The sequence below is a fragment of the Candoia aspera genome, chromosome 14 (genome assembly GCF_035149785.1).
Source record: "Candoia aspera isolate rCanAsp1 chromosome 14, rCanAsp1.hap2, whole genome shotgun sequence".
Classification (NCBI taxonomy): Eukaryota; Metazoa; Chordata; class Lepidosauria; order Squamata; family Boidae; genus Candoia; species Candoia aspera.
The window spans coordinates 12,191,446-12,218,033 of record NC_086166.1 but is presented as its reverse complement, the minus strand read 5'-3'; the positions used below and the strand labels follow the sequence as shown (position 1 = coordinate 12,218,033).

At 48.3% G+C, this 26,588-nt stretch overlaps 2 protein-coding genes across 2 annotated transcripts; one reads left to right on the top strand and one right to left on the bottom strand.

Annotated features, from left to right (window-relative positions):
* Positions 1-638: 638 nt before the first annotated feature.
* Positions 639-21,465, top strand: ROGDI (rogdi atypical leucine zipper). The gene is made up of 11 exons (XM_063314679.1): positions 639-719; positions 7,940-8,011; positions 9,795-9,877; positions 10,579-10,633; positions 12,213-12,293; positions 14,430-14,525; positions 15,525-15,623; positions 16,431-16,544; positions 19,088-19,137; positions 19,242-19,368; positions 20,758-21,465. The coding sequence occupies exons 1-11, from the start codon at positions 675-677 to the stop codon at positions 20,797-20,799; spliced, it is 864 nt and encodes a 287-aa protein (XP_063170749.1). The 5' UTR covers positions 639-674; the 3' UTR covers positions 20,800-21,465.
* Positions 21,466-22,257: 792 nt separating this feature from the next.
* On the bottom strand, positions 22,258-24,426 carry SMIM22 (small integral membrane protein 22). The gene is made up of 3 exons (XM_063315250.1): positions 24,254-24,426; positions 23,555-23,634; positions 22,258-22,566 (listed from the first exon to the last, which is right to left on the bottom strand). Exons 1-3 carry the CDS (start codon positions 24,387-24,389, stop codon positions 22,519-22,521), a joined length of 264 nt encoding a protein of 87 aa, XP_063171320.1. The 5' UTR covers positions 24,390-24,426; the 3' UTR covers positions 22,258-22,518.
* Positions 24,427-26,588: the final 2,162 nt, after the last annotated feature.

Here is a 26,588-nt window from a genome sequence, read left to right as displayed (position 1 = left end):
TGGTGCAGGAAACTCTATCCGTGCTTGGTTGGAGCGGGGACTGCTTCGAAAGGGGAAGCCGCGATTTAAACCCGTGTGTCTCGACCTTGGCGGCTGGAAGCTGGGCGGACTTCAACTCCCAGAATTCCCCAGCCAGCAAAGCTGGCTGGGGAATTCTGGGAGTTGAAGTCCGCCCAGCTTCCAGCCGCCAAGGTCGAGACACGGGTTTACACCCTTTCCTCGAATTAAACCAGCGGGATCGACCTCGCTGTACGGCGGCCGTTTAAGCGAGCAGGGCCCGAAGCGCGGCGCGGATGCGGCGTTTCCGCAGAAACCCGGGGAGGGTCCGGCCAGCCCCTCCGCCCCGGCTGCCGCAGAGGCGCCCTCGGTCGGCCCGCAGGCGGAGATTCCCTCCCGGGCTGGGAAAAGCCTCGCGTGCTCCGCCGGCGCCCGAGACGCCTCCCGCGCCAGCCCCGGCCCCGCCCGGCTTCCCCCTGCGCCGCACCGCCGAGCGGCTGTGGGAGGAGCCCCGGGGGCGGCGGGGCGGGCCCGGGCGCGACGGCCGGCCAATGGGAGCGCCCGCCTTGGCCGCGCTCGCCCAATGAGGAGCGAGAGGGGGTGGGCAGCGAGCCAACGCCTCCCCGCCCCGTTCCGTTGCCCGGCGCGGCGGCTCTCGCTGTGCGGCGGCGGCGGCGATGAGGATGGCTGCGCTGGCGAGCGAGGCCGAGCGGGCCGTCTTGGTAAGGCCGAGCGCGGCTGCCGCGCAATTGAGGCAGCCGTGGGGGTGACGTCATTGGCCGGCGCGTGACGTCACCGCCCGGGGGTGTCCCCGCTGGGGATCTTTCCGCTTCTTTCCCCAAGCTTCGTGCGTAGATTCGCCTTGCGGGGCGGGAGGGGTCCGCGGGGCGTCGGCGCTTCAACGAACGGCCTGCGGTCCTTGGGGTCCACCGCACAGCCCTGCGAGGTCGGCTGGGGCGCGAGAGAAACCCGGGTTGGCTCTTACCTGAGTTGCTTTGGGGGTGGCTTTGCAAAAAAGGAAGAAAGGAAGGAAGGAAGGAAGAAAGGGAGAGAGAGAGAGAGAGAAAGAAAGAAAACCTCGCTCCCGTTTGCAACTTCAATTCTGGGGTCGAGAAACGCCACCTTAAAGTAGCTCCCTTCGGGCTCGTCGGTCAGCCCTCTGGAGCATCGCATCGGCGGCGGGAGGCGCATCCAGCCGCTCCCCAGGGCACTGCAGGCGGAGCGGGAGAAGGATACTGCACGGCGGCTTCCTTTTCTCCACCCTTCTCTCTGCGGTGCTCTTCATCCTTCGGAGCCGAGCACGCGCAGCCCCCCGCCGCAGCAGCAGCAGCAGCAGCGTGAAGCGGAGGGGCGGTGGGGAAGTAGATGCGCCCCCGTTCTTCCTCGTGGGCGGGGGGGCGCCGCCCTGTGGAATCTGCTGCTGCCCAACATGCGGGGAAGATGCACTGGGGGTCTGGAAAGGGAAAGGGGTGGCTCCGTGGAGGTGGGTGGGTAGGAATGGAGGCCTCTGAACTGGCCAACGGTAGATGCGCGAGTGGGAAGGAATGTGGTTTATGATGGAGTTCTCAGAGGTTAATAAAAGAACTCCGGGCGGCGAGCAGCAGTCTTGCAGAGTAGCAGCGTGAACCAAAAAGGGAACTTGCGCATTAAGCTTAGTTACGCTCAGAAATAAATTCAGTCTTCACACCGTAGTTAGGTGAAGAAAAATAGAGACAGCTCAACTTTATTCAGTAGATCTGGATACAGGTAGGTTCGTAGTAGAAAGCGCTTAATCATCACTGGTTCTTGGTAGCAGGGGATGGTTGCGGGAGGGCTGCATTCCTGCCGCACCTCCTGCCTGCACGTCCGCCCATGAGGTCATGGAGACTGTTGATCCCCAAGCCCAAGAAGAAAGAGGAGTGGAAGTCAGGTGACCCAGTGACATCCCACAAGCACAATAGAGATGCGATTTGCTAGAGTGACCCCCTTATGCTTATGAGACAATGCTGAGTTGACCCCTGATAATTCCAACAGCTTAATCTCCCTCCCCTTTTTTTTTTCCTTCCAGTGATTCACGCGAGTTTATCATTTGCAGCTTCCACAGTACCTTGAAGTTGTAAATTATAGTGCCATCTATTCTGTATATGCATTGTGGTTTTATTTGGGGTTCCCTTACAGGTAGTCCTCACTTAATGACAACAGTTGGGACTGGAATTTTGGTTGCTAAGTGAAGTGGTCCCTAAGTGAATCCAACCTGATTTTACAATTTTTTTTTGCGGCAGCTGTTAAGTGAATCGCCATGGGCATTAAGCAAATCACGCGGTTCCCCATAGATTTTGCTTGCCAGAAGCCAGACGGGAAGGTTGAAAAGGACGATCATGTGACTACGTGACGCTGTGACGGTCATAAATGCAAACCAGCTGCCTAGCTGCCAAGTTGCAATCATGTGACTGTGGGGGCCCGCTGCAATGGTCGTAAGTGTGAGGACTGATCGTAACTTGGCTTTTTCAGCACTGTCGTAAGTCCGAACCATAACTAAACAAATGGTTGTTAAGTGAGGACTACCTGTATACCTCTACATGTGCAACACCGTCTGCTTTTCCTCTCAACAACAACCACCCTGGGAATTGGGTTGGACTGAGAGTGACTGGCCCAAGGCACCCGGTGAATCTCTTACCGCACTGCCTCTTGGACCCTCCTATGCAGTCATTTTCTTCTTTTTCACACAGAAGCATTTTCCTTCCTCAGCGCTAGCCTGGAACGATGCCGTCCATTCGACAGTATTCTCTCCTGCTTCCGAATGGGTCTCTTCAAACAGTTTTTCTTTCTTTCTCTGTGGGAATGAATTAAGCTAGAATTAAGCAATTCTTTTCTCTAGGGTGCCGAAAGTCCTGCGCCCTCGCTTATATTTAAGGTATACTGCCACTGAGTGTGGAGGCCCCATATATGCCCCTCGGGAGGCTGTTCTCTGTGGATTTGAACCTGCTTCATTCCTGCTTATACTTTAGCATTGCTTCATGTTTTAAGCCTTGCTTAGCAAGGAAAACAACATTTCCTGTTTCTCATTCCTTCTGCAGAAAGATTTGAATAAGAAGCTGTTGTATCCAGTGTGTGTCTTGTGATGGGGATGGCAGGGGAAAGGGACCTGGTGTGTGGTTTCAGGGGTTGTGACAGCAGTTGAGGTCAGTGCGTAAGATACAACAGTCACACTCCAGTCAGTTATGACCCAGGGGCCAGAGAAAGCAGAACTGCTTCTTGTGATAATAGTTTCACGCTGGGAAGTTAAAATATGCTGATTGGTGCGCTTGGACCAAACTGTCGGGTGGAGTTCACCTCTGTGCACTGGGGTTGTAGGTAGGAGCTCCCATGTAGGAATCAACCCATTAACCCAGCCTTTCTCCACCTTCTGACCCTGGAGGAACCCTTGAAATATTTTTCAGGCCTAGGGGAACCCCTGAACATTCAGGCTCAAATAGAGGCCAGAAGATGCAAAATTATTACATTCGTTTCATGGGTAGGCCTGTATGTATGCACTAACAGTGTTTTTCAACTAAAAGAGTGAAACTTACCTCTTTAATGTGAAGTTGCTCGAATTTGAAATAAATTCTTAAATAAATCATGATGTCACAGGGAACCCCTAGTAACCTCTCATGGAACTCTAGGGTGCCATGGAACCCTGGTTGAGAAACCCTGCATTAAGCATTTCAGAGTTGCTTAAAAGCTCCTTACAGGTGGTCCTCGCTTAATGACCACAATTGGGACTGGAATTTTGGGTGCTAATTGAGATGGTCATTAAGTGAATCCGACCCAATTTTATGACCTTTTGTGCAGTGGTCATTAAGCGAATCACCATGGGTGTTAAACAAACCACGTGGTCATTAAGTGAATCATGTGGTTCCCCATTGATTTTGCTTGCCAGAACGAAGCTGGGAAGGTCGAAAATGGTGATCACATGACCCCAAGATGCTGAGACAGTCATATATGCATATATGTGAACTGGTTGCCAAGTACCCAAATTGTGATCATGTGATTGCAGGGGTGCTGCGACGGTTGTAAGTGTGAGGACTGGTCATATGTCTTTTTTTTTCAGCACTGTTGTAAGTCCGGACTGTCACTAAATGAATGGTTGTTAAGCGAGGCCTATCTGTATTTTATAATCAGCAGGAAGCTTTGGTAAAGGACATGACCATAATTTTATCCAAACTCGTCCTTGGTGTTTGAGCTGGCTTGTACAATCATGGGGAGAGCTAAGACAAAGGCTATGGAAAATAGCCTTCTATTTGCAGGCTATGGAGTATACAGTAAAATGTAATTAGGGGCTGTCTTTCATTATGTTAAATTGGGGTGGCATAACTTGATGTTCTTGCCGAAATCACTCAAGGCCTCTTATAACAGATGGTCTTTGTGCATTTTTGGTGATCTTGGCAAGTCCTGTGCACGCTTATCTATTACTGACCTCATTCCCGTCTGAGAGTAGACAATGAAGGTACAGTAGCCGTTGTCTTACTTGTACAGACAGTCCTTGTTTCCTACAGGCAAGGAGAGGAGTTGCTGAAATTGGCTTTGGAACAGCAGAGGCAACTTACTGAAATAATTCTTATGGAGAGAGAATTCTATAAAGGGTTAGGATGGATGGATGGAGACAGACAGACAGACAGACATACATCCATATATAAAAATAAAATGGGGAAATTATTTTTTCTCCGCGGCAGTACAAAATGGGTTTGTTGTTCCCATCTTCCTTTTTTGTTTTTATCCCGGGATTTTTTTATTTTTTTACTTTTCCGTCTGATCTACAGCCTAGGATTTCCTGCAAGTCTTCCATCCAGGTGTTAATCAGGTCTGATCCTGCTTCATTTTTTTTTTTTTTTAAAAATCAGGTTCTGTCCCAGAGAAATACATCCCAGATGTCTCATTGGTGACATTCTGATTAGTTCAGAAACGGACTAGATACGGGCAGTGTCATGTTCATCGTTTCAATGTTCTGCATACATCGTAACGTTTCGCATGTCACTTTTCTGACCCGTGTTTGCGGGTTGGAATTTTCCAGCCGTGCCAGACCATAATCTTCTTACTGCAACTGTGGAATGTATGTTTGGGTTATTGACTCTGTTCAAGGTTACTTTCTCAGGCCGATGTGGGCAACGGTCGCTAACACCTGGGAGGGGGCGGTTGCTAAGCGGCAGCGAGGGGCGGAACCGGGTTTGAAGCGAGGGGTTTTAGTTTGTATTTGGCGCGCTTTTGCTCATTCTCAGCTTTCTTTGTATCTGCACACTATTCTTTCAATAAATCAGTTTTCACTAAGAATCCACTTGTGAGGCTATGTCAGAATAGGCAACCATTACAGGCAGTTGGGCACTGGCGTTCAAGTGGGAAGATGCAAGTGACTAAATGTCCAGCGTAGTCCCAAACGGACGCCCAGAGCAATGGAGGGAGACGAGTGGATGGCTGAAGTTAATATTTTGTTCCTTCGCTGGGTCATCCATCTTCAAATTAGAGGGCAGCCTTGTGAATATAGGCACAAGTTAATGATTAAAGTGATGTTTAACTTGTCAGGGATCACAGGCTTCTGCCGGAAAGTGTTTGTCTTCACCGGCTGAAGAATGGCCAAGGTGCCCTTAGAAGGGAACCTTGCCGAAATTACTCCATTGTCCTTTAGGGACTTCTCAGTGTCCTTAAGCCAGCTGCCATTGGTAGCTTGTGGCTGTATTCCTAGGTAGATAACTTGATTCTTACTTCCGCTCCGAGTTGCTGCCATCGCTTTTTGGCCAAATGCAACCTTTTTCCGTGGGTGGGAACTTTGCCACCCCCCCTCCCACCAGTGTTACGTTTGCTAGAGCAAAGCTGTGTCTCCTGGAAGAGCTTGGAGCACATTCTGTAAAACGAGAGGTGTTCATACAGAAAAGAGTCAGTGGGAGGTGAGGTGGGTTAAAGTGAAGCCTTCCCCATCATTGGAAACATCACAGATTCTCTCTCCAGAATCCTGAATGACAGCAGGTTTTTTTCCTCCTGTTTTCAAGTCACTTCAGGTCACTTTCTGGAGGTTTTTTATAGGAACAGCCCGATTTCTCTGTTGGAAATTCTAAACTAGGAGCGGTGGCGCTTTGTTCTGTTTTTGTCACGTTGCGGTGCAGGAAAGCGATGGCAGCAAGCACAGCCACTTTGTACCTGGTGTCTGTAGATAAAGGGGGTGTTCCGATGTGAGATTTGCCCCCTTTCCCATGCTGGGGAGTTGGAGGAGAGGCGGCACTGTGGTTGCCCAGCAGGTAAAGCCGATGTCTGATCAATTCTGCCTCCACCAGGATGCGAATGGAAGGATTGTGGGTTTAGGTGGAAAGGGTGCAAAACGTGGCAATAATGTTGAAACCATAGGCCCTTGTGTCTGTTCTCCATGTTGATTTTAAAAAACAAAAGACAGAAGTATCTGGTTGTTGGGGGCAATGACATCAGTATCTTTCATTTCATGTCTCCGCTTTTATTTATTTATTTATAATCCTTGTATGGCCACCCATCTCAAAACCAAAACATGGGGCGAACTCACAACCACACCATACAAACAAAAAATGAAATCTGAAACCACAAAAACCTGGCGGCACACCTGAGCTCTTTTTTTTCTCTTAATAAGAGTAGAGGACCAAGGGGAGATGCCATCCCTGCCTGCCAGCCCTTTTAGAGGGCTGATTATCTTTAAAGTCCTAAATGGCTTGGGGTCTGTTTACTCAAAGGGCTGCTTTGGCCACATTTATCCTCGTGGACCCCACACCGATGAAGGAGGCATTTCTCCGATTGGTCCCATGAAATGAGATGGATTGCCAATAGACAGCTCCTGCCAGAAGGAATCCACTTGGCACATATTATTATCATTACTGTTGCCTTTTGATGCTAGGTAAATATCTAGACGTTTTAGGGAACATAAGTATCAGCCCTACAAGGTAGGCCAAGCCAAGGCACAGACACCGCAGGGATTCTAGGAATGCTAGCTTATTGCTGTGGGGTAGAACGACAGAACCTCAAAAGCCTGTCCAAGTTTCTCCCTGCCCCATCTTACACCGAACCAAATCCAGGCGGTGTTATTTTGAGTCCGTTTCTCACACCTCCTTCTGTTTCTGGGCTGTGTAATCTCTTCTCCAAATCCTTCCTTAAGCCTGCCTGCCTGCCTTCCCCCACCCGCTTTCATATCTTTTCCAAGATCATCTCTAAATTCCTTTACAGTATGTTTCTTATTTAGTATTAATATTCACTATTTTTGTTTGGTGTGTGATTATATCTAAGCACAGTATAAGATCTAATCTTTCCCCAAACAACAACCCTGTGAGGTCGGTTGGGCTGAGGGAGAGTCACTGGCCCAGAGGGAGTTTCTGTGGCTGTATGTCAACCTTGCGAGGTAGTCCAGACAAGAAGCACGCCCAGAAGTACCAGCTCTATCTTTATTGTAAGGTTACATTAACAGCATCTTGCAAGTCTGAAAGTACATTTCTGCCCCGTCGCCTTCACAGCCCAAGAAACTGGGGAGGGTCCCTTCTGAGATGTTTGCCACGTCCCCTTTCCTTTTGTGGGCTCAGCTGCCTCTTATCTGACCATTCCCTTGGCAGAGGCGCTTCCCCCTGTCTCCCGAGGTCATTCCCACATGCCATTACACTGTGTGGGGACTTGAACCTGGATCTCTCTTTTGCCACCACGTTACACTGAGTCTCATATCTCCCTATATATGTAATACCTTTGGGGGTTATTATGTGCTTTTGCTAAGTTTATCTAACATCTCACCCAGATGAGATGCCTTTTATTTTCAGCACGTGCATGGCCCTCAGCTAAATTTGGTTCTGGAGCAATTTAAAATCTCGTAAATATTCAGTGGCATCTTACGAAACCTTCCAGCCCATTGTGCTGTGGATTCCCAATTTTAATACACTTCGCAAGAAGGCGCAGTAATAATGCTGATCTTGATTTCCCTCTCTCTACCCAGGAAGAAGAGTTTAAATGGCTTTTACGAGAGGAAGTTCATTCTGTCCTTCGTCAGCTGCAGGAGATCCTGAAGGTGCTTACAAAAAGGAAGAATCTGTTCTTCTGGGGATGTTGCTCTTGGTTTTCCAGCCATTTCCAGGGCCTCCACCTGGGAGGATTTCGGATTTGCTAAGGGCTCTGCTTTTTGGTTGCCGCTGCTGAAATGGTGTGCAGCTATTTAGATCTGAAGTGGGACACAGGTGCGCTTGCAGTGCCTGCCAGTCCCTTTAAAGAAGCCGTGCCTTTTCCTGGGCTTGCGCAGTTGCCGTAAGGTCCCGGGAAAATACGTGTTTGGGCAAAGGAGGTGCCCGAAAGGTGTGACAGCCGATGACTGCCTCTTCAGCAGCTCCTCAGCTCAAAACACTTCTTTCCTGGGACTGCGCAACTCCTGTGCAACCCCAGGAAAAGGCACAGCTCCTTTGAGGGCAGGTGTCGGGAGCATGCCTGCGCCTCCTTCAAAAGACCTTGATGTTTTCTGCCTTGGATCCAGGGTGCTTTGCATCCCTAATTGCCTCCATTGTAATAGGATATCAATATTATGGCTGCTGGTTTGGGCTATGTATAGATTTCACTGGTGTAGAGCCAGCATGGTTAGGCCGGCATGACCGCCTTGCTGGAAAAGGACCCCTAGATTGCAACTACAGGTAGTCCTCAACTTATGATCATAATTGGGACTGGAAATTCTGTCATTAAATGAGGTGGTTGTTAAGTGAGTTGTGCCCGATTTTATGACCTTTTTTGCTGCAGTCGTTAAGCAAATCCCGTTTCCCCCATTGACTCTGCTTGTTGGAAGCTGGCTGGGAAGGTCTCAGATGGCGAACACGTGACCTTGGGACATTGCAACTTTCAAAATACATGCTGGTTGCCAAGTGCCTGAATTTTGATCACGTGACTGCAGGGACATTGCGATGGTTGTAAGTGCAAGGACAGGTCATAAGTCACTTTTTTTCAGCGCCATTGTAACTTCAAACTGTCGCTAAACGAATGGACGTAAGTCGAGGACTACCTGTACAGCTTTTCCTCTAAATGTGACTGTACAGCACCTTGAAAAAAATTAGGAAAAAGGTGCTTTGGGGCTCACAAATGTGGCTCCTGTCTGCTACTCTTTACAAATCTTTCCCTAGGAGGGCACAACCGCCCTTTAGAGCTGCCACATCATCCTGGGGAAGGACACGGCTGCTTTAAAGAGTTCCAGAGGCTGTACTTTTGCTTCTGCCTGCTTTGAAGCTGAACCCCCTCCCCTCCTTTCTTTGCCTGCTGCGTTGTGTCCGTGTGGGTGGGTGAAGTTACGTGGGTGGAATTTCTAAGTGGACTAATGGTTTATTTATGATATTGTTTTAGTGGGCCTAGAACATGCCTGAATTCGTGCGTTGAATTTAACTTGCAGCAGCAGGAAGCTGTGAAGCGTCTGCTGCTTGCTAATGGAAGCGGGGCTGGAATAACCGATCTGCATCCTTGGCTTTGTTTTTGCAGACAACAAAAAGATCTCTCTCTTTCAGCTTTTTTTTTATCCCGCCCTTATTATTTTAACAAATAACTCAAGGGGGGAACATACTTAATACTCCTTCCTCCTCCTATTTTCTCCACAACAACAGCCCTGTGAAGTGGGTTGGGCTGAGAGGGAGGGACTGGCCGAAGGTCACCCAGCCGGCTTTCATGCCCAGGGCGGGACTAGAACTCACGGTCTCCTGGTTTCTAGGCCAGCACCTTCACCACTACCCCAGACTGGCTCTCTTAGACTCTGACTTGGGGAAAAGAAATATTGGGAGCTGCTGACGCCTCTGGCACCGATCCTCTTCCTTTCCTTTCTCACCCAGGAGGCTTCTCATCGGTTCAATTTGCCAGCAAGCAGCTCAGAGGGGCCTGTCAAACAGGAGAACTTTATCCTGGGCAGTTCCAAGTAGGTATGGGCCTTGGTGGGTGACCGGCTTTTTCATAGCAGGCAAGAGGATGAGATGAAGCAGACTGAGCCAAATAACAGCCAGCCAGGAGGGAGGGAAGGTCAGGGACTCTTCCAAACGGTTCCTTTTCCTGCTCCACCCTCCACTTCTGCAAAAATCGGGGTGGGCAGCGTTCTCTGGGTCGGGAGCCGCAATTCTCCCCCAGGCAGCTGGAGAGTGCGTGCAGAAGATCAGGGCTGCCGGTTCGGTGCACTCTCCTCTAAGAAAGGAAATTAATTCCCTGGGTGAGAGGAGGCCTTTCATCTCTTTCCTGGGCCTGGGGATTGGTTAAGCAGAACATTCAGCCGGTCCACCTAGTGGCGGCGATCAACAAACTGCAACAGAAGACTTGCAGCCCTTTCTTTCTTTTTAATGTATTTAAGCCAGCATGCATTTCATCATCGTCCAGTCCCTCACCAGGCCTGTTTTAGAGCCACCTTCCTGTTGTGAAAACAGACTGGCCCTGCTGGGACGAGAGTCATGTCTGTGTCTTACCTGCCAGTGGTGCCCCCAAAGCTGGCTGAAACCGGAAGCTCCCAATCTCTCCAGAGGGCTTTGAAGCACATTTTCCATCTGTTGCCTTGGCCTGCGTGCGGGGTGGGGGGTGGTTGAGAAACGGGATGCATTGTTCTGCCCCATTAATACACTGTCTTTATTTCAGTGCTGACCAAGTGAAGGGCGTTCTAACCCTCCAGGGCGATGCCCTGTGCCAGGCGGTGAGTTTGGTGCGAACTTTCTGTGCTGGGAAGTGAGGGAGGGAGGGGTCCTGTCAGCCTTACCGGGTAGACCAGACAGGAATTGTGACCAGATGAGCTAATTCTACTTCATTGTAAGGCTACATTAACAGAATCTTGCAAGCCTGAAAGTGCAAATCTCCCCGTCGTCTTTACAGCCCAAGAAACTAGGGAGGGCCCCTTCTGAGCCTCTTGCCCCACCCATTATGCAGTTGCAGGCTATGCCCTCTCTTATCTGACCATTCCCCAGGCAGCATCTCTTCGCCCAGGGTCATTCCCACATACCATTTCAGGTACCTCTTGTATCTCTCGTCTCCCTCCCTACCTCTTGATCAGCCAGCAGATCTCTCTGGGGATCCCAGTTCCTTGCTTGCTTAGGCCAATCAGCTAAACAACGCTCTGGCATCTTTTGTTTACCCTAAGCCTGTTCTTCAAAGGAACAGAAGGCCCTGTCTTGCTGATGCAGCTCAGGAAACGTTTTCCGGTGTTCTTTGCTTGATAACCAGCATGTGGCCCTTCTAGGAAAGAGCCTGGCTCAAATTTTCATTCGTCCAGGCACCACGGTTGCTTTTGGCTTTGGTTTCCTTTCCTGCCAGCCAAGCAGCAAAATCCTGGTGCTGAACAGCAGGTTTTGCAGATGTTGGGGAGAGTCGATGGAGCTCAAGTCTGCATTCCCCAGGTGAATAGGTAACCTCCTTGCTTTGGGCCTCAGGCAGTATCAAAACAGAAGCAGTCTTAAAGGATTGGGTAACTTTAAATATCCTAGGGGACTTATAAGGACTGTGCTCTCTCAAGAGTGTTAGTTATCTGGTGTGTCAGCCTTACTGGGTAGACCAGACAGGAAACATGGCCAGATAAGTTAAGTCTACTTTATTGTAAGGCTACATTAACAGAATCTTGCAAGTCTGAAAGTACAAGTCTCCCACCGTCTCCTTTACAGCCCGATAACTTAGGGAGGATCACTCCTGAGCCTCTTGCCCCACCCATTATGCAGCTGTGGGCTATGCTCCCTCTTTTCTAACCATTTCCTAGGCAGCATCCCTTCGCTCGGTCTCCCAAGGTCATTCCCGCATACCATTACAGGTTGCAACAGTTCAAACGGACCAGGATTAGCGTGTGCAAAAGCCTGTTTAGCTGGAAGGGACCAGTGAAGTCATCTAGTCTCGCCCCCTCCTGGGTGCAGGAATTCCAGTGAAGGCATCCCAGACAGGTGACTCCCTAACCTAGGCATGAGCACATCCATCAAAGGACAGCCCACCTTTTCTCTAGATCGGTGTTTCTCAGCCTTGGTAGCTTTAAGATGGGTGGACTTCAACTCCCAGAATTCTCCAGCCAGCATGAGGCCTGCCTTCAGCTTTGGACTGTTAAACATCTTTCTGCTGTGTTCTGTTGACCCATGTTAGAAATTAAGCTGGTGCTTTTGGGCCATAGGCCTTTGGATTTGATTTCCCCCATTAGAAATTAGACGGGAGGGAGAATTTCGGCTGAATCTGAATTCTGAAAAGGAAACTGTGCGAGCTAACAGGCATCTGTATGTTTTCCCCTTCTCTCCCTTTCACAGGATATTAACTTGAAAATGCCCAGAAATAACCAGCTAGTGCACTTTGCCTTCCGGGATGACAAACAGTGGAAACTACAGCAGGTATGTTTAATGTCCTGGCACTTGGTGGATCCCTCTTCCCATCTGAAGGAATTGGGGGATGTCATTTCTTGGGAATAAAAAATGAGAGAAAAGAGAACATGTAAACCTTTCAGGGTTTTTTTTTCCAAATTACTCTGACTCTCTCCCCAATGCTTTCTCAGCTCTCTACTCCAAGAACTGAGTGCCGTGATACATTTTTTGTTTAAATGTGGGAAGTTGGAGCTCTGTGTTTGAAATATCTACATCAATGAAAAGTAGATCAAAGTTAGACCTATGCGTTTCAGGAACCACCGAGTTTTAGATTGTCCAGTCAACAAATTGCAGAGACCTCAGCCCGAAGGGAAATGTTGACACAACACCTCCTGGTTTGTTATCCTGTACATAACAGATAACTTTGATTTGTTTCCAGATCAGCTGCAGGGCAGCTGTATCCTGCTTCGGTGACCTCTAACCTCATAAAACTGCCTATGTTAGTTGGGAACACGTAGGCTTTAGAGAAAGATTTGGAGAAAGTTATCCCCGTCAAAAGGATGCAGTGTTAGACCTTGAGAATAGATAGGCCATATGTCAGAGTTGCTAAGTTTAGAATCCATACAAGAGAGAAGGGCTTGGAGTCCTCCATGCTTAATACATTTGCTAGTCCTGCTTTTTCACTATCCTGAAAGATGAGAACAAAGATCTGGTGCTTTTAAGGAAAATGCCCGTGTCTTTTTGGAGGGGATGCGGGGGGGACATCTGTAGCGGGCTCTATCCTAAGCGTGGCACTGCCCTTTGAATTGTATCAAGTCAGCTCATTGGAAATGCATGCACCATTTTTAACCAGGTAGCAGGATGGACAGACAGACAGACAGCTTCTATTTACAACCTTGCTGTTCAGTCCGACATGCTTCAGGATGCCTTGTCAATAGATTTTAATAAAGCACGTGCCAGACCCATATGCTCCGTGCCTCATTGTCCCCTGGCATTGAAGTTCCCTTTCATCTGGCATTCCCAAAGGAACTTAGTTTACTTTCCAAAGGAGAAAGAAACATCTCGGCAGTTCCTCTTTTTCTGACTGATGGATGAAGTTGTCTTCCCCTTTCGTCCTTTGGCCAATGGGTGGAGGCATTTTTCATCTCTGCCACTGTTGGCAAGCTCCAGCGGCATTCCTGCCTAGAAGGGATGCGTTTTTTCTTGAACTGCTTGCCCTACCATTGTTGACACACTGTGTTTCTATGTCAGAGCTGTTAAGATCATCCATGCGCCCATTTCACTGACAAGGGGATTGGGTAAAACTTAATGCAAGGCATCAACTGGGTTAGGGCCCTGTTTGGTTTCAAATAGAGCTTTGCTTTTTCAAAGCTGAAATAGAGATGACTGTTCAGTCCTCGGGACTCGGTGTGTGGTGAAGGGAAAACACCTGCCTTTTTGTGAATAAGCCACAGCTCCAGATTCTAAGTGCCTGCAGACCCAGCGCTTGTGAAGCGTAAAAATGACTCTGGAGATCCTACAGTGGAGGAATGGATGATTAAACTGATGGAACTGGCCCAAATGGCCCGGTTAACAGCATTGGTAAGAGCAAATATCGTGTCTGGAGTTGTCTCTATTTGGCAAGCACTTTTAAGACTATTTGCTTGTGTCAGAAAAAAATGAAGCTTTTATTCTGGGTTTTGATGATTAAATGGTTTGACATGATAGAAATAATGTGACTAAGGTTTGACTAAGATTATATTTGTAACTGTGTTTATATCTGTATCGGAGAAGGTCAGAATTTGCTTTCTTTTTCTGTCTTCTCTCTAATTCTGCACTTTTATAGTTCTCTTTTTTTCTTTAGTTCTCTTTTCTATCTTTTCTATCTTCAACATTTTGTATTTCAGTGATACTTTGGAAATAAATAAAGTTCTGTTAAAAAAGGCTCTGAAGAAAGGGCAGGGGTTGGGGTCGGAGGAGAAGGTTGGGGGACACAATAGATGCCAGAGCAGCATTTCTCAACCTTGGCAGCTCTCAGCTTTTCCCAACTGTGGTCGTAAGTTGAGGACTGCCGGTACTCTTTCTAGGAGGAGACTGACATAAGGAGTAGGTTTCCTGGGTGGGGACAAGTTATGGAACTAGGTTAATTAGGTCCGTGCGTATGTGCGTTTGGTTTTTCTTTTTCAGATTCAGGATGCCAGGAATCACGTCAACCAAGCAGTCTACCTGCTTACCAACCGGAGCGCCAATTACCAGTTCAAGACAGGATGCGAGGTTCTCAAGGTGAGCCAAGGGTCCTGCTTCCCACTGTGCAATCCAGAATTGGACTGGCGCCCGTTATCTTCCCAACCTTTCAGATGAGAGAATGTTTTAACTGTTCTGAAACCCAGGTTATGACATACCATGTCCCAAATACAGTTTTCTGCATTTTGTCACCAAGGTCTGTTGGCCTTGCCAGGTAAACCAGATAGGGATATTGACCAGACCAGCTAATTCTACTTTATTATAAAGCTATATTGATAGAATCCTGCAAGTCTGAAAGTACAATCCTCCCCCCACACCCCGTCTCCTTTACAGCCCGAGAAACTAGGGAGGGTCCCTTCTGAGCCTCTTTCCCCGCCTACTCTCCAGCTGAGAGCTATACAATCTCTTATCTGACCATTCTCTTGGCAGCGTCTCTTTGCCCAGTCTCCCAAGGTCTTTCCGACATACCATTACAGGGCCTGAGAGACATCCGTCTGACCACAGCTAGAAACAGAATTTGTCCAGATGTTTTTGCTGAAGCAAGGTAGCAGTAACTACTATAAGAAGAACCTCTGTCCAGGATTCAGATCAAATATTTTAGACTATTAGGCAAGAAGTAGATTGTGTATGTGTTAATAATTGAAAGTTCCAAAGCAGTTGGAGAGCCAGTGTGCTCTTAACCCTTTTGCTCTTTGTATGGCCGGATCTCTGCAACTGTCGGAGTAAGGAGGGTGACCTTGACGAGATATGCAGGGGCCGTTGCCTAACCAAAAGGGGCTGAAACATTTTTTAAGTCTAGAGAAATGAGATAACATTCAGAAGTGACTCAGGCAGACACCTCTCTGATTCACTGGAGTATAAGGAGGAGGTCCAGCACACTCAGACCTGCGAGAATCTGTGATTATGTCCAGTCTCAATAAAATAGTTTTAGCTGCCTTGTGGAGTTCGTTTTCTGGTCTGGGCTACCTTGTAGGGCTGACAGCAACTACATTTCCAGATCAACCTAAACAAGACTGTGCTGTTTCTTCTCCGCCCCAGCTGATGGATGCTGTGATGCTGCAGCTGACCAGAGCCCGGAATCGACTCACCACCCCCGCCACTCTGAGCTTGCCAGAGGTTGCCGCCAGTGGACTCACGGTAAATTGGGGATAGTGAGAAAATTGATATGGGGTGGGGGGGAGTCAAAGTAAAGTTGAAGGAGGTATAAAGGATCAGGAGGATGGCCTTGATGGAGATGTGCAGGACCTGTTACCCAAACAAAAGGGAACGGAGCATTTTTTAAGTCCAGGACAGCCAGATAACATTTGGAAGCAGATCAGGCAGACACCTCCCCGATTCGCTGGAGTATAAGAACGGGGAGGAGGTCCAGCACAACCAGGCATGCAAGGTTCTGTTGTTACAGCCAATTTCAATAAAAGTAGTTTTAGTCTTCCTGTGGAATTGATTTCCTGGTCTGGTCTACCTAGAGGGGCTAACAGGAGGCGTGTAACCAGGATTTTCAGGGCGGGATAGAGGTAGCTGAGTTTCTATGGAAAGTTTGGTTTCGTTTCAGTTCTGCTTTTCACATTAGGTAGAGGTAAATCTCACTCAAGTTGATTTCTCCATGGAGGTGCCCATGTTGTATTCTTGGTGTTTGCTATTAGCTGCCATCCAAGTCCTAACCAGGCCTAACCCTATTCACCTGTATTTTTAAGCAACCAAGGCCAGTTGGATGCCACCACTTGCTTACGTTAAATCTCTTCTACAGCTTACAGGTAGTCCCATTTGTTTAGCGACCACTCAAAGTGGCGCTGAAAAAAGTGACTCGCGACCAGTCCTTGCACATCCGTACATCTTAAGGTTGCTGAGATTGAGAAACACTGGGCTAGAAGATGGCTTACAAAGCTTCTACTTAAATCAGACTGACCATATTAATACGCTGTGTTGTTCTCCTTTTCTCTCCAGAAAATGTTCACTCCAGCTCTGCCTTCAGATATCCTGGTCAATTTCTATATCAACCTGAATAAGCTCTGCTTAACTGTCTATCAGTTGCACCCTTTGCAGCCCAGTTCCACAAAGGTATGGAAGCCTCAGGGGAAAACCACAGGTCACTCCTAGACTGTTCGCTGTGGTTTTCAACTCACAGCAGCTCTCTTCTGTCACCAGCAGAGAGATCAGTGTCAGTCCCGGTGCCCAGCAACAGACTGCCCCCCCCCCCACCACCAGTGCTTCTGCGCTACCTAAACTCTGGGGAGAGCTGCCAAAGCACCTATTGGGTTGAAGGAAGTGGTGTGTTTTTAATGAAGAGGTCAGCCCTACAAGGTAGACCAGACTAAGAAACCAGTGCCATGTAAGTTAGGACTTCTTTGATTGTAACAGCTGCAGTAACAGAATCTTGCAGGTCTGAATGTTCTTCCCCCTCCCTCCCTCCATCTTCGTGTGAACTAGGGAGGGGCTTGTCTGAGACGTTTTCTCAAGTTACTTCCTTGGCCCAGGCTCAGGCCCCTCTTATCTGACCGTTGCCTTGGTAGCGGCTCTCTCTCCTGTCCTTCAAGGCCATTCCCTCTGCCCTCTACAGAAGGGGCCCATTGCTGGTGGGTTTTCAGTGGTGTTAACCTTGGTCAGACATAAGCGGTGGATGACTTCCAGAAGGAGCGGCACGAACGTTTTGCATTCAGCGTCAACCCTGCACTCCAGAATGTTGTGAAAGACGTTTAACCGATCTCCGCTGAGCCAGCTGGAGTTTGCTGTCTCTGTCACTTGCCCTCTGAGAAAGAGGAAACGCTGACACAGATTAGGTCTGACTTGAGTTGCCAAAAGACGGTAAATACACTCTTCGTACTCACTAGCATAGAATGGGTGTGTTGCCAGAATGGGTTGTTAATAAATTTCAAACAGTTTGGTGGGTTTTTTTAAATTAAAAATGTAAAGTCAGGGTAAACTTTCATTGCTAAGTCAGCCCACAAGAGGGGGATTTTACAAAGCTTTGGAGGAGACAGTCTTACTCTCTGAAAAACAAAGGCTTGGGATTCCGTGTCCCATCAGTTGGCTGATTCCTCAAAACTAAACCTGGAGTCCCTGCAAACGTATCTCAGCCGAGGCTGCCCGTAGCTGGTCTTCGGGGGCTAATTCTGGATTAGGCAGACTTGCACGTCCGTCCTTGTTTACTGCGGTCAGACGCTCTTGAAGCTTATCTGTAGTCAAGCCTTGCATCACAGGGGAAGGCTGAACGGTTCAGAGGATCCTGCGCAGGCCGCTATCTTGGGGCTTCAGTGTGTCCTCGCCCAGATGTGAGCAGAAGGTGACGGGTAGCCAGACAACCCTCCCCTTCTTTGTACAATGATTTGGGACTTGACGCCTGAACAGCTCCCTCTTTTTCATTTTTTTCACTCCACTTTTGGTTGAGGGACTCAAGGCGGCCTGCTCCGTCCTTCTGTCCCCCCCCCCCCCCAGCAATCCTGGGAGACAGGCTGGGCTGAGGGAGTGACTGGCTCAGAGACACCCGCCGAGCTTCCATGGCTGAACCCAGGTCTTCTCATTCCTAATCCAACGTGGTCACTTTTGCATCACACTGGCTCTTACAGAATGAAACTGACTAAGATAGCACATCTGGTTTTCTGTTTCTGCCTTTGCTGTGTTGCTCAGGGCAAACCGTGGGCTTGGTCCCACACTATTGTTTTTGCTATTTCTTGGCTTCCCATTCCTCTCCACCTCCCAACCACAGCAGTCTTGTGGAATAGAGAGGCTAGCCAATAGGGGGGAGAGTTAGGGCCCAGGGAGCTTTCTCTGGTTGAGCAGGGACTAGAACCCGGCTCTCCTCATGCAGGACCAACCCCGTCTCACTGCTATATCACTCTGGCTCTCGCTGAGAGGCAGCATGTTTGGCTGATTAGGCAGAACTGGTGGGAGGCAGCTCCCAGGCAGTCACTCTTCTCATTTTAGCAACAGGAAGTAGAAGAAATTGATGGAGACTATACTAGCTGGGAACGAAAGAATTTACAGTCCTGTGTGGGGCACGGATTTGAATAGATCTTCTCCTGTCCTACCATGGAGAACATCTATCCATGTGGTCACCAGGAGTCGAAAAGGACTTGATGGCACATAATCTGTCAGTCAAACTCCTGTCCTGACCTATGTCCTGATTCTTCTTACGTTACCTCTTATTCTCGTAGCATCACTTCAATAGTTATAGAGCATGGCTGGCTGGGGAATTCTGGGAGCTGGGAGTCCACACACCTTAAAGTGGCCAAGGTTGAGAAACACTGCTGTAGGGAGTAAAGAAGATGACCCTGATGGAGATACACAAGATCCATTGCTTGGCAGATGGGGGCTGAAACTTATTTTGAGTCCAAAACAGACAGATAAGATTTGGAAGAGGCTCAGAGAGACACCTTCCTAATTCACTGGAGTATAAGGGGGAGGTGAAGGTGCTGCCCCGTCAGACTTGCAAGATTCTGTTGTTAATAGCCAGTCACAATAAAAGTTTCAGTCTTCCTGTGGAGTTGATTTCTTGGTCTGGTCCACCTCGTGGGGCTGACAATAGCATAACCTAGGCAGGGTTCCCTTGCAAAACCGAATCCATAGAAATCGGGTTCTGGGACTGATGGTTCTCCTTTTTTTAGAACTTCCGGCCAGCTGGAGGGTCCATCCTGCACAACCCCGGAGCCATGTTGTAAGTACCGTCGCAGCATGCTGGAGGGCTTGCCTTGATGGCAGAAAGGCTGGTCTTTCCTATGTCGCTTCCCCCAAAGCAGTGGCCTCTTTCTCATTCTGCAGCGAGTACAGCAACCAAAGATACGAAGTCAGCCACGTGCACAAGGTGGAGTGCGTGGTGCCCTGGCTGAACGATGCCCTCGTTTTCTTCACCGTCTCCCTGCAGCTTTGCCAGCAGCTCAAGGATAAGGTGAGGTGAATGGGGAGGAATTGTTGAAGGCGGTTTCTTGCTTTCCTAGCACATATCCCTTAAATACCTGTTGGACGTGTACAGCTCAGGGAGTCAGCGCTCTATGACGTGTGCAAAGCATCATAAATTTGATCCGCAGGATTTTAAAAAGACATCAACATTTATGCCGATTCTGATTGCTGCCCTAGAAAGTGGGAAAGTTATACTTAGGTATAAGGCAGAGGTGTAATGGTATGTGGGAAAGACCTTGGGAGACGGGGCAAAGAGATGCTGCCAAGGGAACGGTCAGATAAGAGACGGCATAGTCCGCAGCTGCGTAGTGGGCAGGGCAAGAGGCTCAGAAGGGACCCTCCCTAGTTTCTCGGGATGTAAAGGAGACGGGGAGTGGGGGAGGATTGCACTTTCAGACTTGCAAGATTGATGTCAGCCTTACCAGGTAGACCAGTCAGGAAACACCACCAGATCAGCTCATTCTACTTTACTGTAAAGCTACATTAACAGAATGTTGCAAGGATCTTACAATCCTCCCCCCACCCCATCTCCTTTATATCCCGAGAAACTAGGGAGGGTCCCTTCTGAGCCTCTTGCCCTGCCCACTATCCAGCTGAGGGCTATGCTGCCTCTTATCAGACCATTCCCTTGGCAGGGTCTCTTCGCCCTATCTCCCAAGGTCTCTCCCACATACCATTACAAGGGGCGTCTGCAAGGTATGGTCAAAAAAGTCCAGATGGTGGCTGTGACTGTGTGATTGATGCCCCCCCCATGTGCACATAAAAAAGAGGCGGAGCTTTGATCGCACATGGCAGCCACCATCATGACTGTTAACCAAACCCTGCCGACACCCTGGTGTAAGGCAATGCCATTTACTTATTACTTATTAACTCTCGGAAAGAAAGAGGCCGTTATCTTGTCTTAACCATCCAAGATCCCGCTCTCTGGCTGTCAGAACCTTCCATCAGCACTGTTGATTAAAATGGGCAGAGACAGATGAAAACTGTGCTGGGAAAGAGAAGTGATCCTGGAGGAGAGGCTTTGAGCCCCCCAACCTTTTGGTCCTTATTCCAACATTTCCTTGTCTAGTCCAAAGTAGCTAGGGGCCCCCTTGCTCCCTAGCATTGGGGTGCCCTGTTAGGATTCCTTGGAGGGCTGGGAGAAGTGGCGCCATTTCCCAGAGCTGCCTCTGCTCCAAATGCCGGGGCAGAGTGTGGCCATAAGCAAAAAAAAACATCCTTTGGTTCCTTTGCCTAAAAACAAGGCAGGGCTTCCTTTTTTGGAAATGTCAACCGAAGACACGTGTCCCACTGCAGATCCGACTGTGCTAAAGAACTCAAGCTAGCCACCCACCACCCGCCTGCTTCTGATCTCCTTTTGCGTCCTTATTTTTCCCAGATCGCCGTGTTTTCCGGCTACTGGAACTACCGACTCTACTGACCCTCCCACGAAGAGCGGTCTGGTCAGTTCCAGCCACTCCCTTCCTGCGAAGATCTCATGAGCTAACCCATATCGGTGAGGACGAGCCAGATTCCACCATGCCACAGTAGCTGATGGGCAGGAGGTGGTGCCTGGTGTCGGCATCTCGGTATTCAGAATGTCGTTATTTATTAGCACTTTAGAAGTTCATACATTTCTTTCCACGGGAATCAAAGCTAGGCTGAGCCAATAAACACTTGTCAGACTCCCCGTTGGAGGGGGAAAAGGTGGTCATCAACAAGAGTGGGAATGAATTGCAGGCTATGCTGACCCTGTGTTGAGTTTGTCTCTGGCCAGAAAGAGCAGCTAAGGGGTGGAACACTCACTGCTCCTTCCTTGGCTAATCCTTGTCACACATTTTGAGTTTTGTTATCACTCCTGGCTGTTGTTCCTCTAGTCTTTTGCACCATGGTGATTGTTCATTTCCACAGCATCGCCTTTGAAGCATTAAGGGACCCCTTGGTTTGCACTGCTTATTCATTAGACCTTCCGGATAACCATTTCTGGCCACCAAGCAGTAGAAAATACCAGGGTGGTCTTGGTAACAAAGGGGGCTGGTTGCTGCTAAACATACAAGAATCATTCCTTGCACCTCTGTGTTGTGTGGAATAAAAATCCCTGATTCTTTGTGGTTCATGGCTTTGTGTCTTCGGAGGAGAACCTTGACATGGTTTCTTTTTTGGGCGGGGGAATGGGTGGTGGTGGAATGCGCAGAGAGAGAGAGAGAGAGAGGAAGAGATGGGGAGTTGGAATGAATTTCTCTTTGCTCCAGGATGGCTAAATTCAGTCCTGGGCCAAAATGACACAGAAGTTCATTTTCTAGAAGGGGAAGGATCCAGGCTCTTTATCCATGCCGCGTGGTGTTTTTATCATGCGCAAAAAGCTGATTCCCCCCCCCCCGCCCTCCGTTGGATCTACTAAAACATGGATTGAAAAATCAAAAAAGTTCCTTTTCTTCAGCCACTTTGCAGCCATCCAGCTTTATTCAACATAAATTAGAAACTGCCTCTACACAGTAACAGATTCACAGCAATCTGAGGTTACGTTTTACATTGGAATTAGGACATTGATCACAGCATCTTGAAAAGTAACAAACCTGGGGTGCTAGAAACAAGAGGTTATAAAACACCCTGAATTGGTAAATGTTTTCAGCATTACACAGACAACAGTGGCAAACAAAGGTGGTACAAGGTCTGGGCTGAAATCAAATCTAGGGCAATAAAAACAGCCCATGCTCAACAGCATTTATCGTGTTACGTCTCTTTTTTGCTATCAGCTCTTGATGGGAACGAGATGGCCAAAACAGACACCTTGTAAGATTCACTCCCCATTCTTAAAGCACACACTAATAGATCCAACTGGTAGATTGCAAGATAGGGTTCACAAGTTTTTGCAAAGGAGAATTATCATTGCTTGCGGATTAATTACCTAGTTAGATCTCTCCTTGTCACTAGTGATCAGAAGCAGCTGATAGTCGGTAATGGTGAGAATTGCTGAATCCTTCTCCCTGAGCTTATTGCAAACAGACATGAACTAAGAAACATAATTTGAGCATCTAGCCTCTTGAGGCTCACCTGTCATGCAGTTCCTCCAGGGTGAGATCTGATTCTTATAATACACTTCAACACAGCAGAGAAAAATCAGTAAAGCTGGTTGCTCAGGTGATCGGTCATATCAAGCCTAAGGCTCCATGCCCATATTATCAATACCAACTTTTCTTTTCTTGACCTGTAGACATGAAAGCAATGTTTAGAGTTTCAGGGAGAGAAAGCATTATATGACAATATGGCAAATTCGTCAAGTGGGAATTCTCTTTATTCACTCCTAGGCTGACCCACTATTCAACTCCAGAATTGGTATCTAGCAAAATCGGGTTAGAACAGGAAAGGGGAACTGAGTTTGGACCAACAACAGCTAGATATTGTTCCCTGTGGTCCTCTAAATGTCACTGCTGGGTTGATGTTGAAGCTGTGCTTCCCCTAGTCTTCTCTCTGACTTGTTTACCCCTCTGTGTGGAGAAAAGACGGCTACTCATAGCACTTGTAATGCACTTTAGGGGATGATACAGTATAATGGTATGTGGGAAAGACCTTGGGAGACGGGGCGAAGAGATGCTGCCAAGGGAACGGTCAGATAAGCGATTGCATAGCTCTCAGCTGGAGAGTAGGCGGGGAAAGAGGCTCAGAAGGGACCCTCCCTAACTTCTCGGTCTGTAAAGGAGATGGGGGGAGAATTGTCCTTTCAGACTTGTAAGATTGTTGTCAGCCTTAAACCAACTTTCTTTGCAGCAAACGTGAAAGACCCCGATCACTCCATTTCCTTTCAGTTTATTGTAAACTGAATCAGCCTTTTGATTTAAAGCGGGGGAGAGTTCTGCACGCAGTAAAATTAGAGGTGGTCGAATCTGTATGGAAGTAAGGTTCTTGGTCTGAACGGAAGGGCCAAAACTGTTGCAGAAGACAGGTGTTGTTTCATGAAGGCCCCAAGTTCAGTTCCTGCCATCTCCACTTAGAGATGCAAGAGGCTTCTTCCTTGAAACCCAGAAAGCTAATTTTCCAGACTGTACTGGGCTAGATAGACCTGGGGTCTGACTCTGTGTAGCACACCTGCTTTACCAGAACGAGTAACACCCACACAGACATCCCGGAGGCCTGAATCTGCTCCACCATCCAGTGTGCACATTTAGGCCAGGCATTTGGCTGTTGAAGCTGCTTACCTTCTTGTACGAGACAGGAGAATCGCAATCACAGCAGCAACAGCGGATCAGCGCAAGGAGCGCCAGCAGGAGAACCATCCCTGGTATGGGGAAAGAAATGGCTGGGTCAGTGCCTGAGTTAACGGCCAATCAGAAACCAGGGTGGCTTTTCTCAGCCTTGGCGACTTTAAGATGTGTGGCCTACAACTCCCAGAATTCCCCAGCCAGCCATGGAGTTGAGTTGAAGGCCACACGTCTTAAAGTTGCTGAGATTGAGAAACAGTGGGCTAGACGATGGCTTGCAAAGCCTTGCTGGCTGGGGGAATTCTGGGAGTTGGAGTCCACACATCTTAAAATTGCCAAGGTTGAGAAACACTCCTAGACAAAGAAGCTATAGATACTGAGATACTACTGAAGGGTGCAGGCCAAACAGTTTGCTTCATGAGCTTTCCTTGTGTGGGCTTCAAGAAGACCTGGGTTTCCATGAGGTCTTCTTCCTGCGTTGACCCACCTTGTGCCAGCTCAACCAAGCTGGTTTCTGACCACGTTGCTCTTGTTTCTTCCTAATCCTCTTCTTACCCATTTAGGAGGGTGCCATCTGAATTTTTATGAGCACTCGGGTTACTCAACCCTTTCAAGCTGTGCAGGCCCACCCAAGATAGCAACATCAGGAGCCGAGTGGCTTGCCACCCAAGTGCTTCCTCTCCTCCCTTCACGTACCGATGAAAGTGAAGAAAATGGCAAAAGCTGCAATATCCCAGGTAGTCTGGAACAGCTGCTTGTTTTCCAGGCGACTCAGAGCATCGTTGACCTGCTGGCTTATTTCTTCAGCAACGTTTTTCCCAGGAGTCCCCATGTCACCCCTTAGCGCACCTGCAGCAATTCTGGTTTAGCTGCCAAGAGAGGAAACAGACAGATCAGCACAGCCGCACTTCTGCCAAACGTGGGAAAGCATTCCAGTGACGAAAGATCGTTATGAAACTGGAAGGGGAGAGCAGGGTCAGGTGACGTCTGAATGGCTAGAGCCAACTTCACGCGGAAGAGTTTGTGCATGCCGCGATCTTATGTAAAGGCCCCCCTCCAGCAAGGAAGTGTGGCTGTCATCTTTGGGAGGGACTACACAACATGCAAAAAATTGGAGAGGCAGAACTGTTGGCTGCACCTGATTCTCTACTTTTGCATTCTAGGAACCCCTCTTAAAACCACTTGAACAGAACCAGGAGTATATAATCCAGTGTTTCTCAACCTTGGAACTTTAAGATGTGTGGACTTCAACTCCCAGAATTCTCCAGCCAGCCATGCTGGCTGGGGAATTCTGGGAGTTGAAGTCCACACATCTTAAAGTTCCAAGGTTGAGAAACACTGATATAACCTGTTGGGGTGAAGAAACACACTTGACGTCTAAGAAGCTGGAAGCTAAACAGTGGGCAGACTCAGGAGAAATGTGAGCAGGCCCAGAACTCTGGACCTGATTTGGTTTCAATAAGTATCTTCATCACTCCCAATGTATCAGGTACAGTTGATATCCTGAATTTTCCTTCTATCTTAAACCACAACACATGACACCAACTTTTGGAGGAGCTTGGAGGACCACACTCAAGTCTTTCAGAATTTCATTGCTCATTTCAAAACAAGATTGCAAGATTGATGTCAGCCTTACCAGGTAGACCAGACAGGATACACCACCGGATCAGCTAATTCTACTTTACTGGAAAGCTACATTAACAGAATCTTGCAAGGCTGAAAATACAATCCTCCCGTCCTCTCCTTTACAGCCCAAGAAACTAGGAAGGGTCCCTCCTGAGCCTCTTGCTCCACCCACTGTTGAGCTGCGGGCTGTGCTGTCTCTTATCTGACTGTTCCTAGGCAGCATCTCTTCCGCTCCGTCTCCCAAGGTCTTTCCCACAGACCATCACAGGTGCAGCATGGATAAGGCTAGCAGGGCAACAGCTGGATTTTATTATTTATTTATTTATTATTCAATTTTATATAGCTGCCCATCTCATCTATAGCAGTCTGGGCAGCTTACAAACAATTAACTATAAACACACCAACAAAAAGAACAATGCAACAGTGTAAAAACGAGGGGGGGGAACCATATATAAGCATATAAAAGGCCATCCTAAAATACATACAACTCACAGCCCATAATCCCACTCATCGAAACCAGTGTTTCTCAACCTTAGTCAGCATGGGGAATTGAAGGAGTTGAAGTCCACAGATCATGAGGTGGCTAAGCTTGAGCAAGGCTGATCAAAACAATCAGAACAGCCACTGTACCAACTCCACCACGTTCCTGGGTCCCCCTGCCCGTTGGCAAAGCTACGTCTTCAGGGCCTTGCAAAATGCATTACTTTTTAGACCCCAGTGAATTTTTGGGGTGTCCACAGCAGCCGTGTTGCGTCTGGTTCTCATGACTGTGATTCTGGCAGCGTTAATAAGTAGCACAAAAAAATGCAAAAAATACATTTTTGTAGAAGAAGTTAATGGAGTTGCAGTTATTTGTGCATCAATTGCCAGTAAAACATGCTTGTTTTATACACACACCCCCATGCTTTTCCCCAAGTTTTCAGTCCCCCTCGCAGCCCCCATAATCAGCAGATCCCTCCTTTTTTAAAAAAGAAACCCTCAAAATGGACAACACAGATGGATTTCTCAAGGGGGTGCTATCTAAATTCCAAGGTTCTCTCCGTCTTTACCTTGACCCCAGCAGTGGCCCTGGGTTCACCTTCGTCTCCTAGGATTTAAAAGCAATAACCGCGGCCAAAGGACTGAAGGGGAAGGCGTCCGTAGAAAATAATGAGGAAGTCGAGAAAGCAAACTTTAAAAAGACACAGCTTAATTTGTCGGATCCCTTACCAAAGACGTTCACCAACCTAGGATAGAAAGGGACGAATCCACATCTACCCACCGCTCCTCAAGTGTTGGGAATCCTTGGTGGGAAAGGTCATCTGCAACCCCTCCTTCGATTCTTTGTCTTCCTCTGGTGCCCAGGGTGCCAGGTGCTTTGCACTTCCTTGTTCCTGTTTCTGCCTAACCAAGAGGTTGATTTACA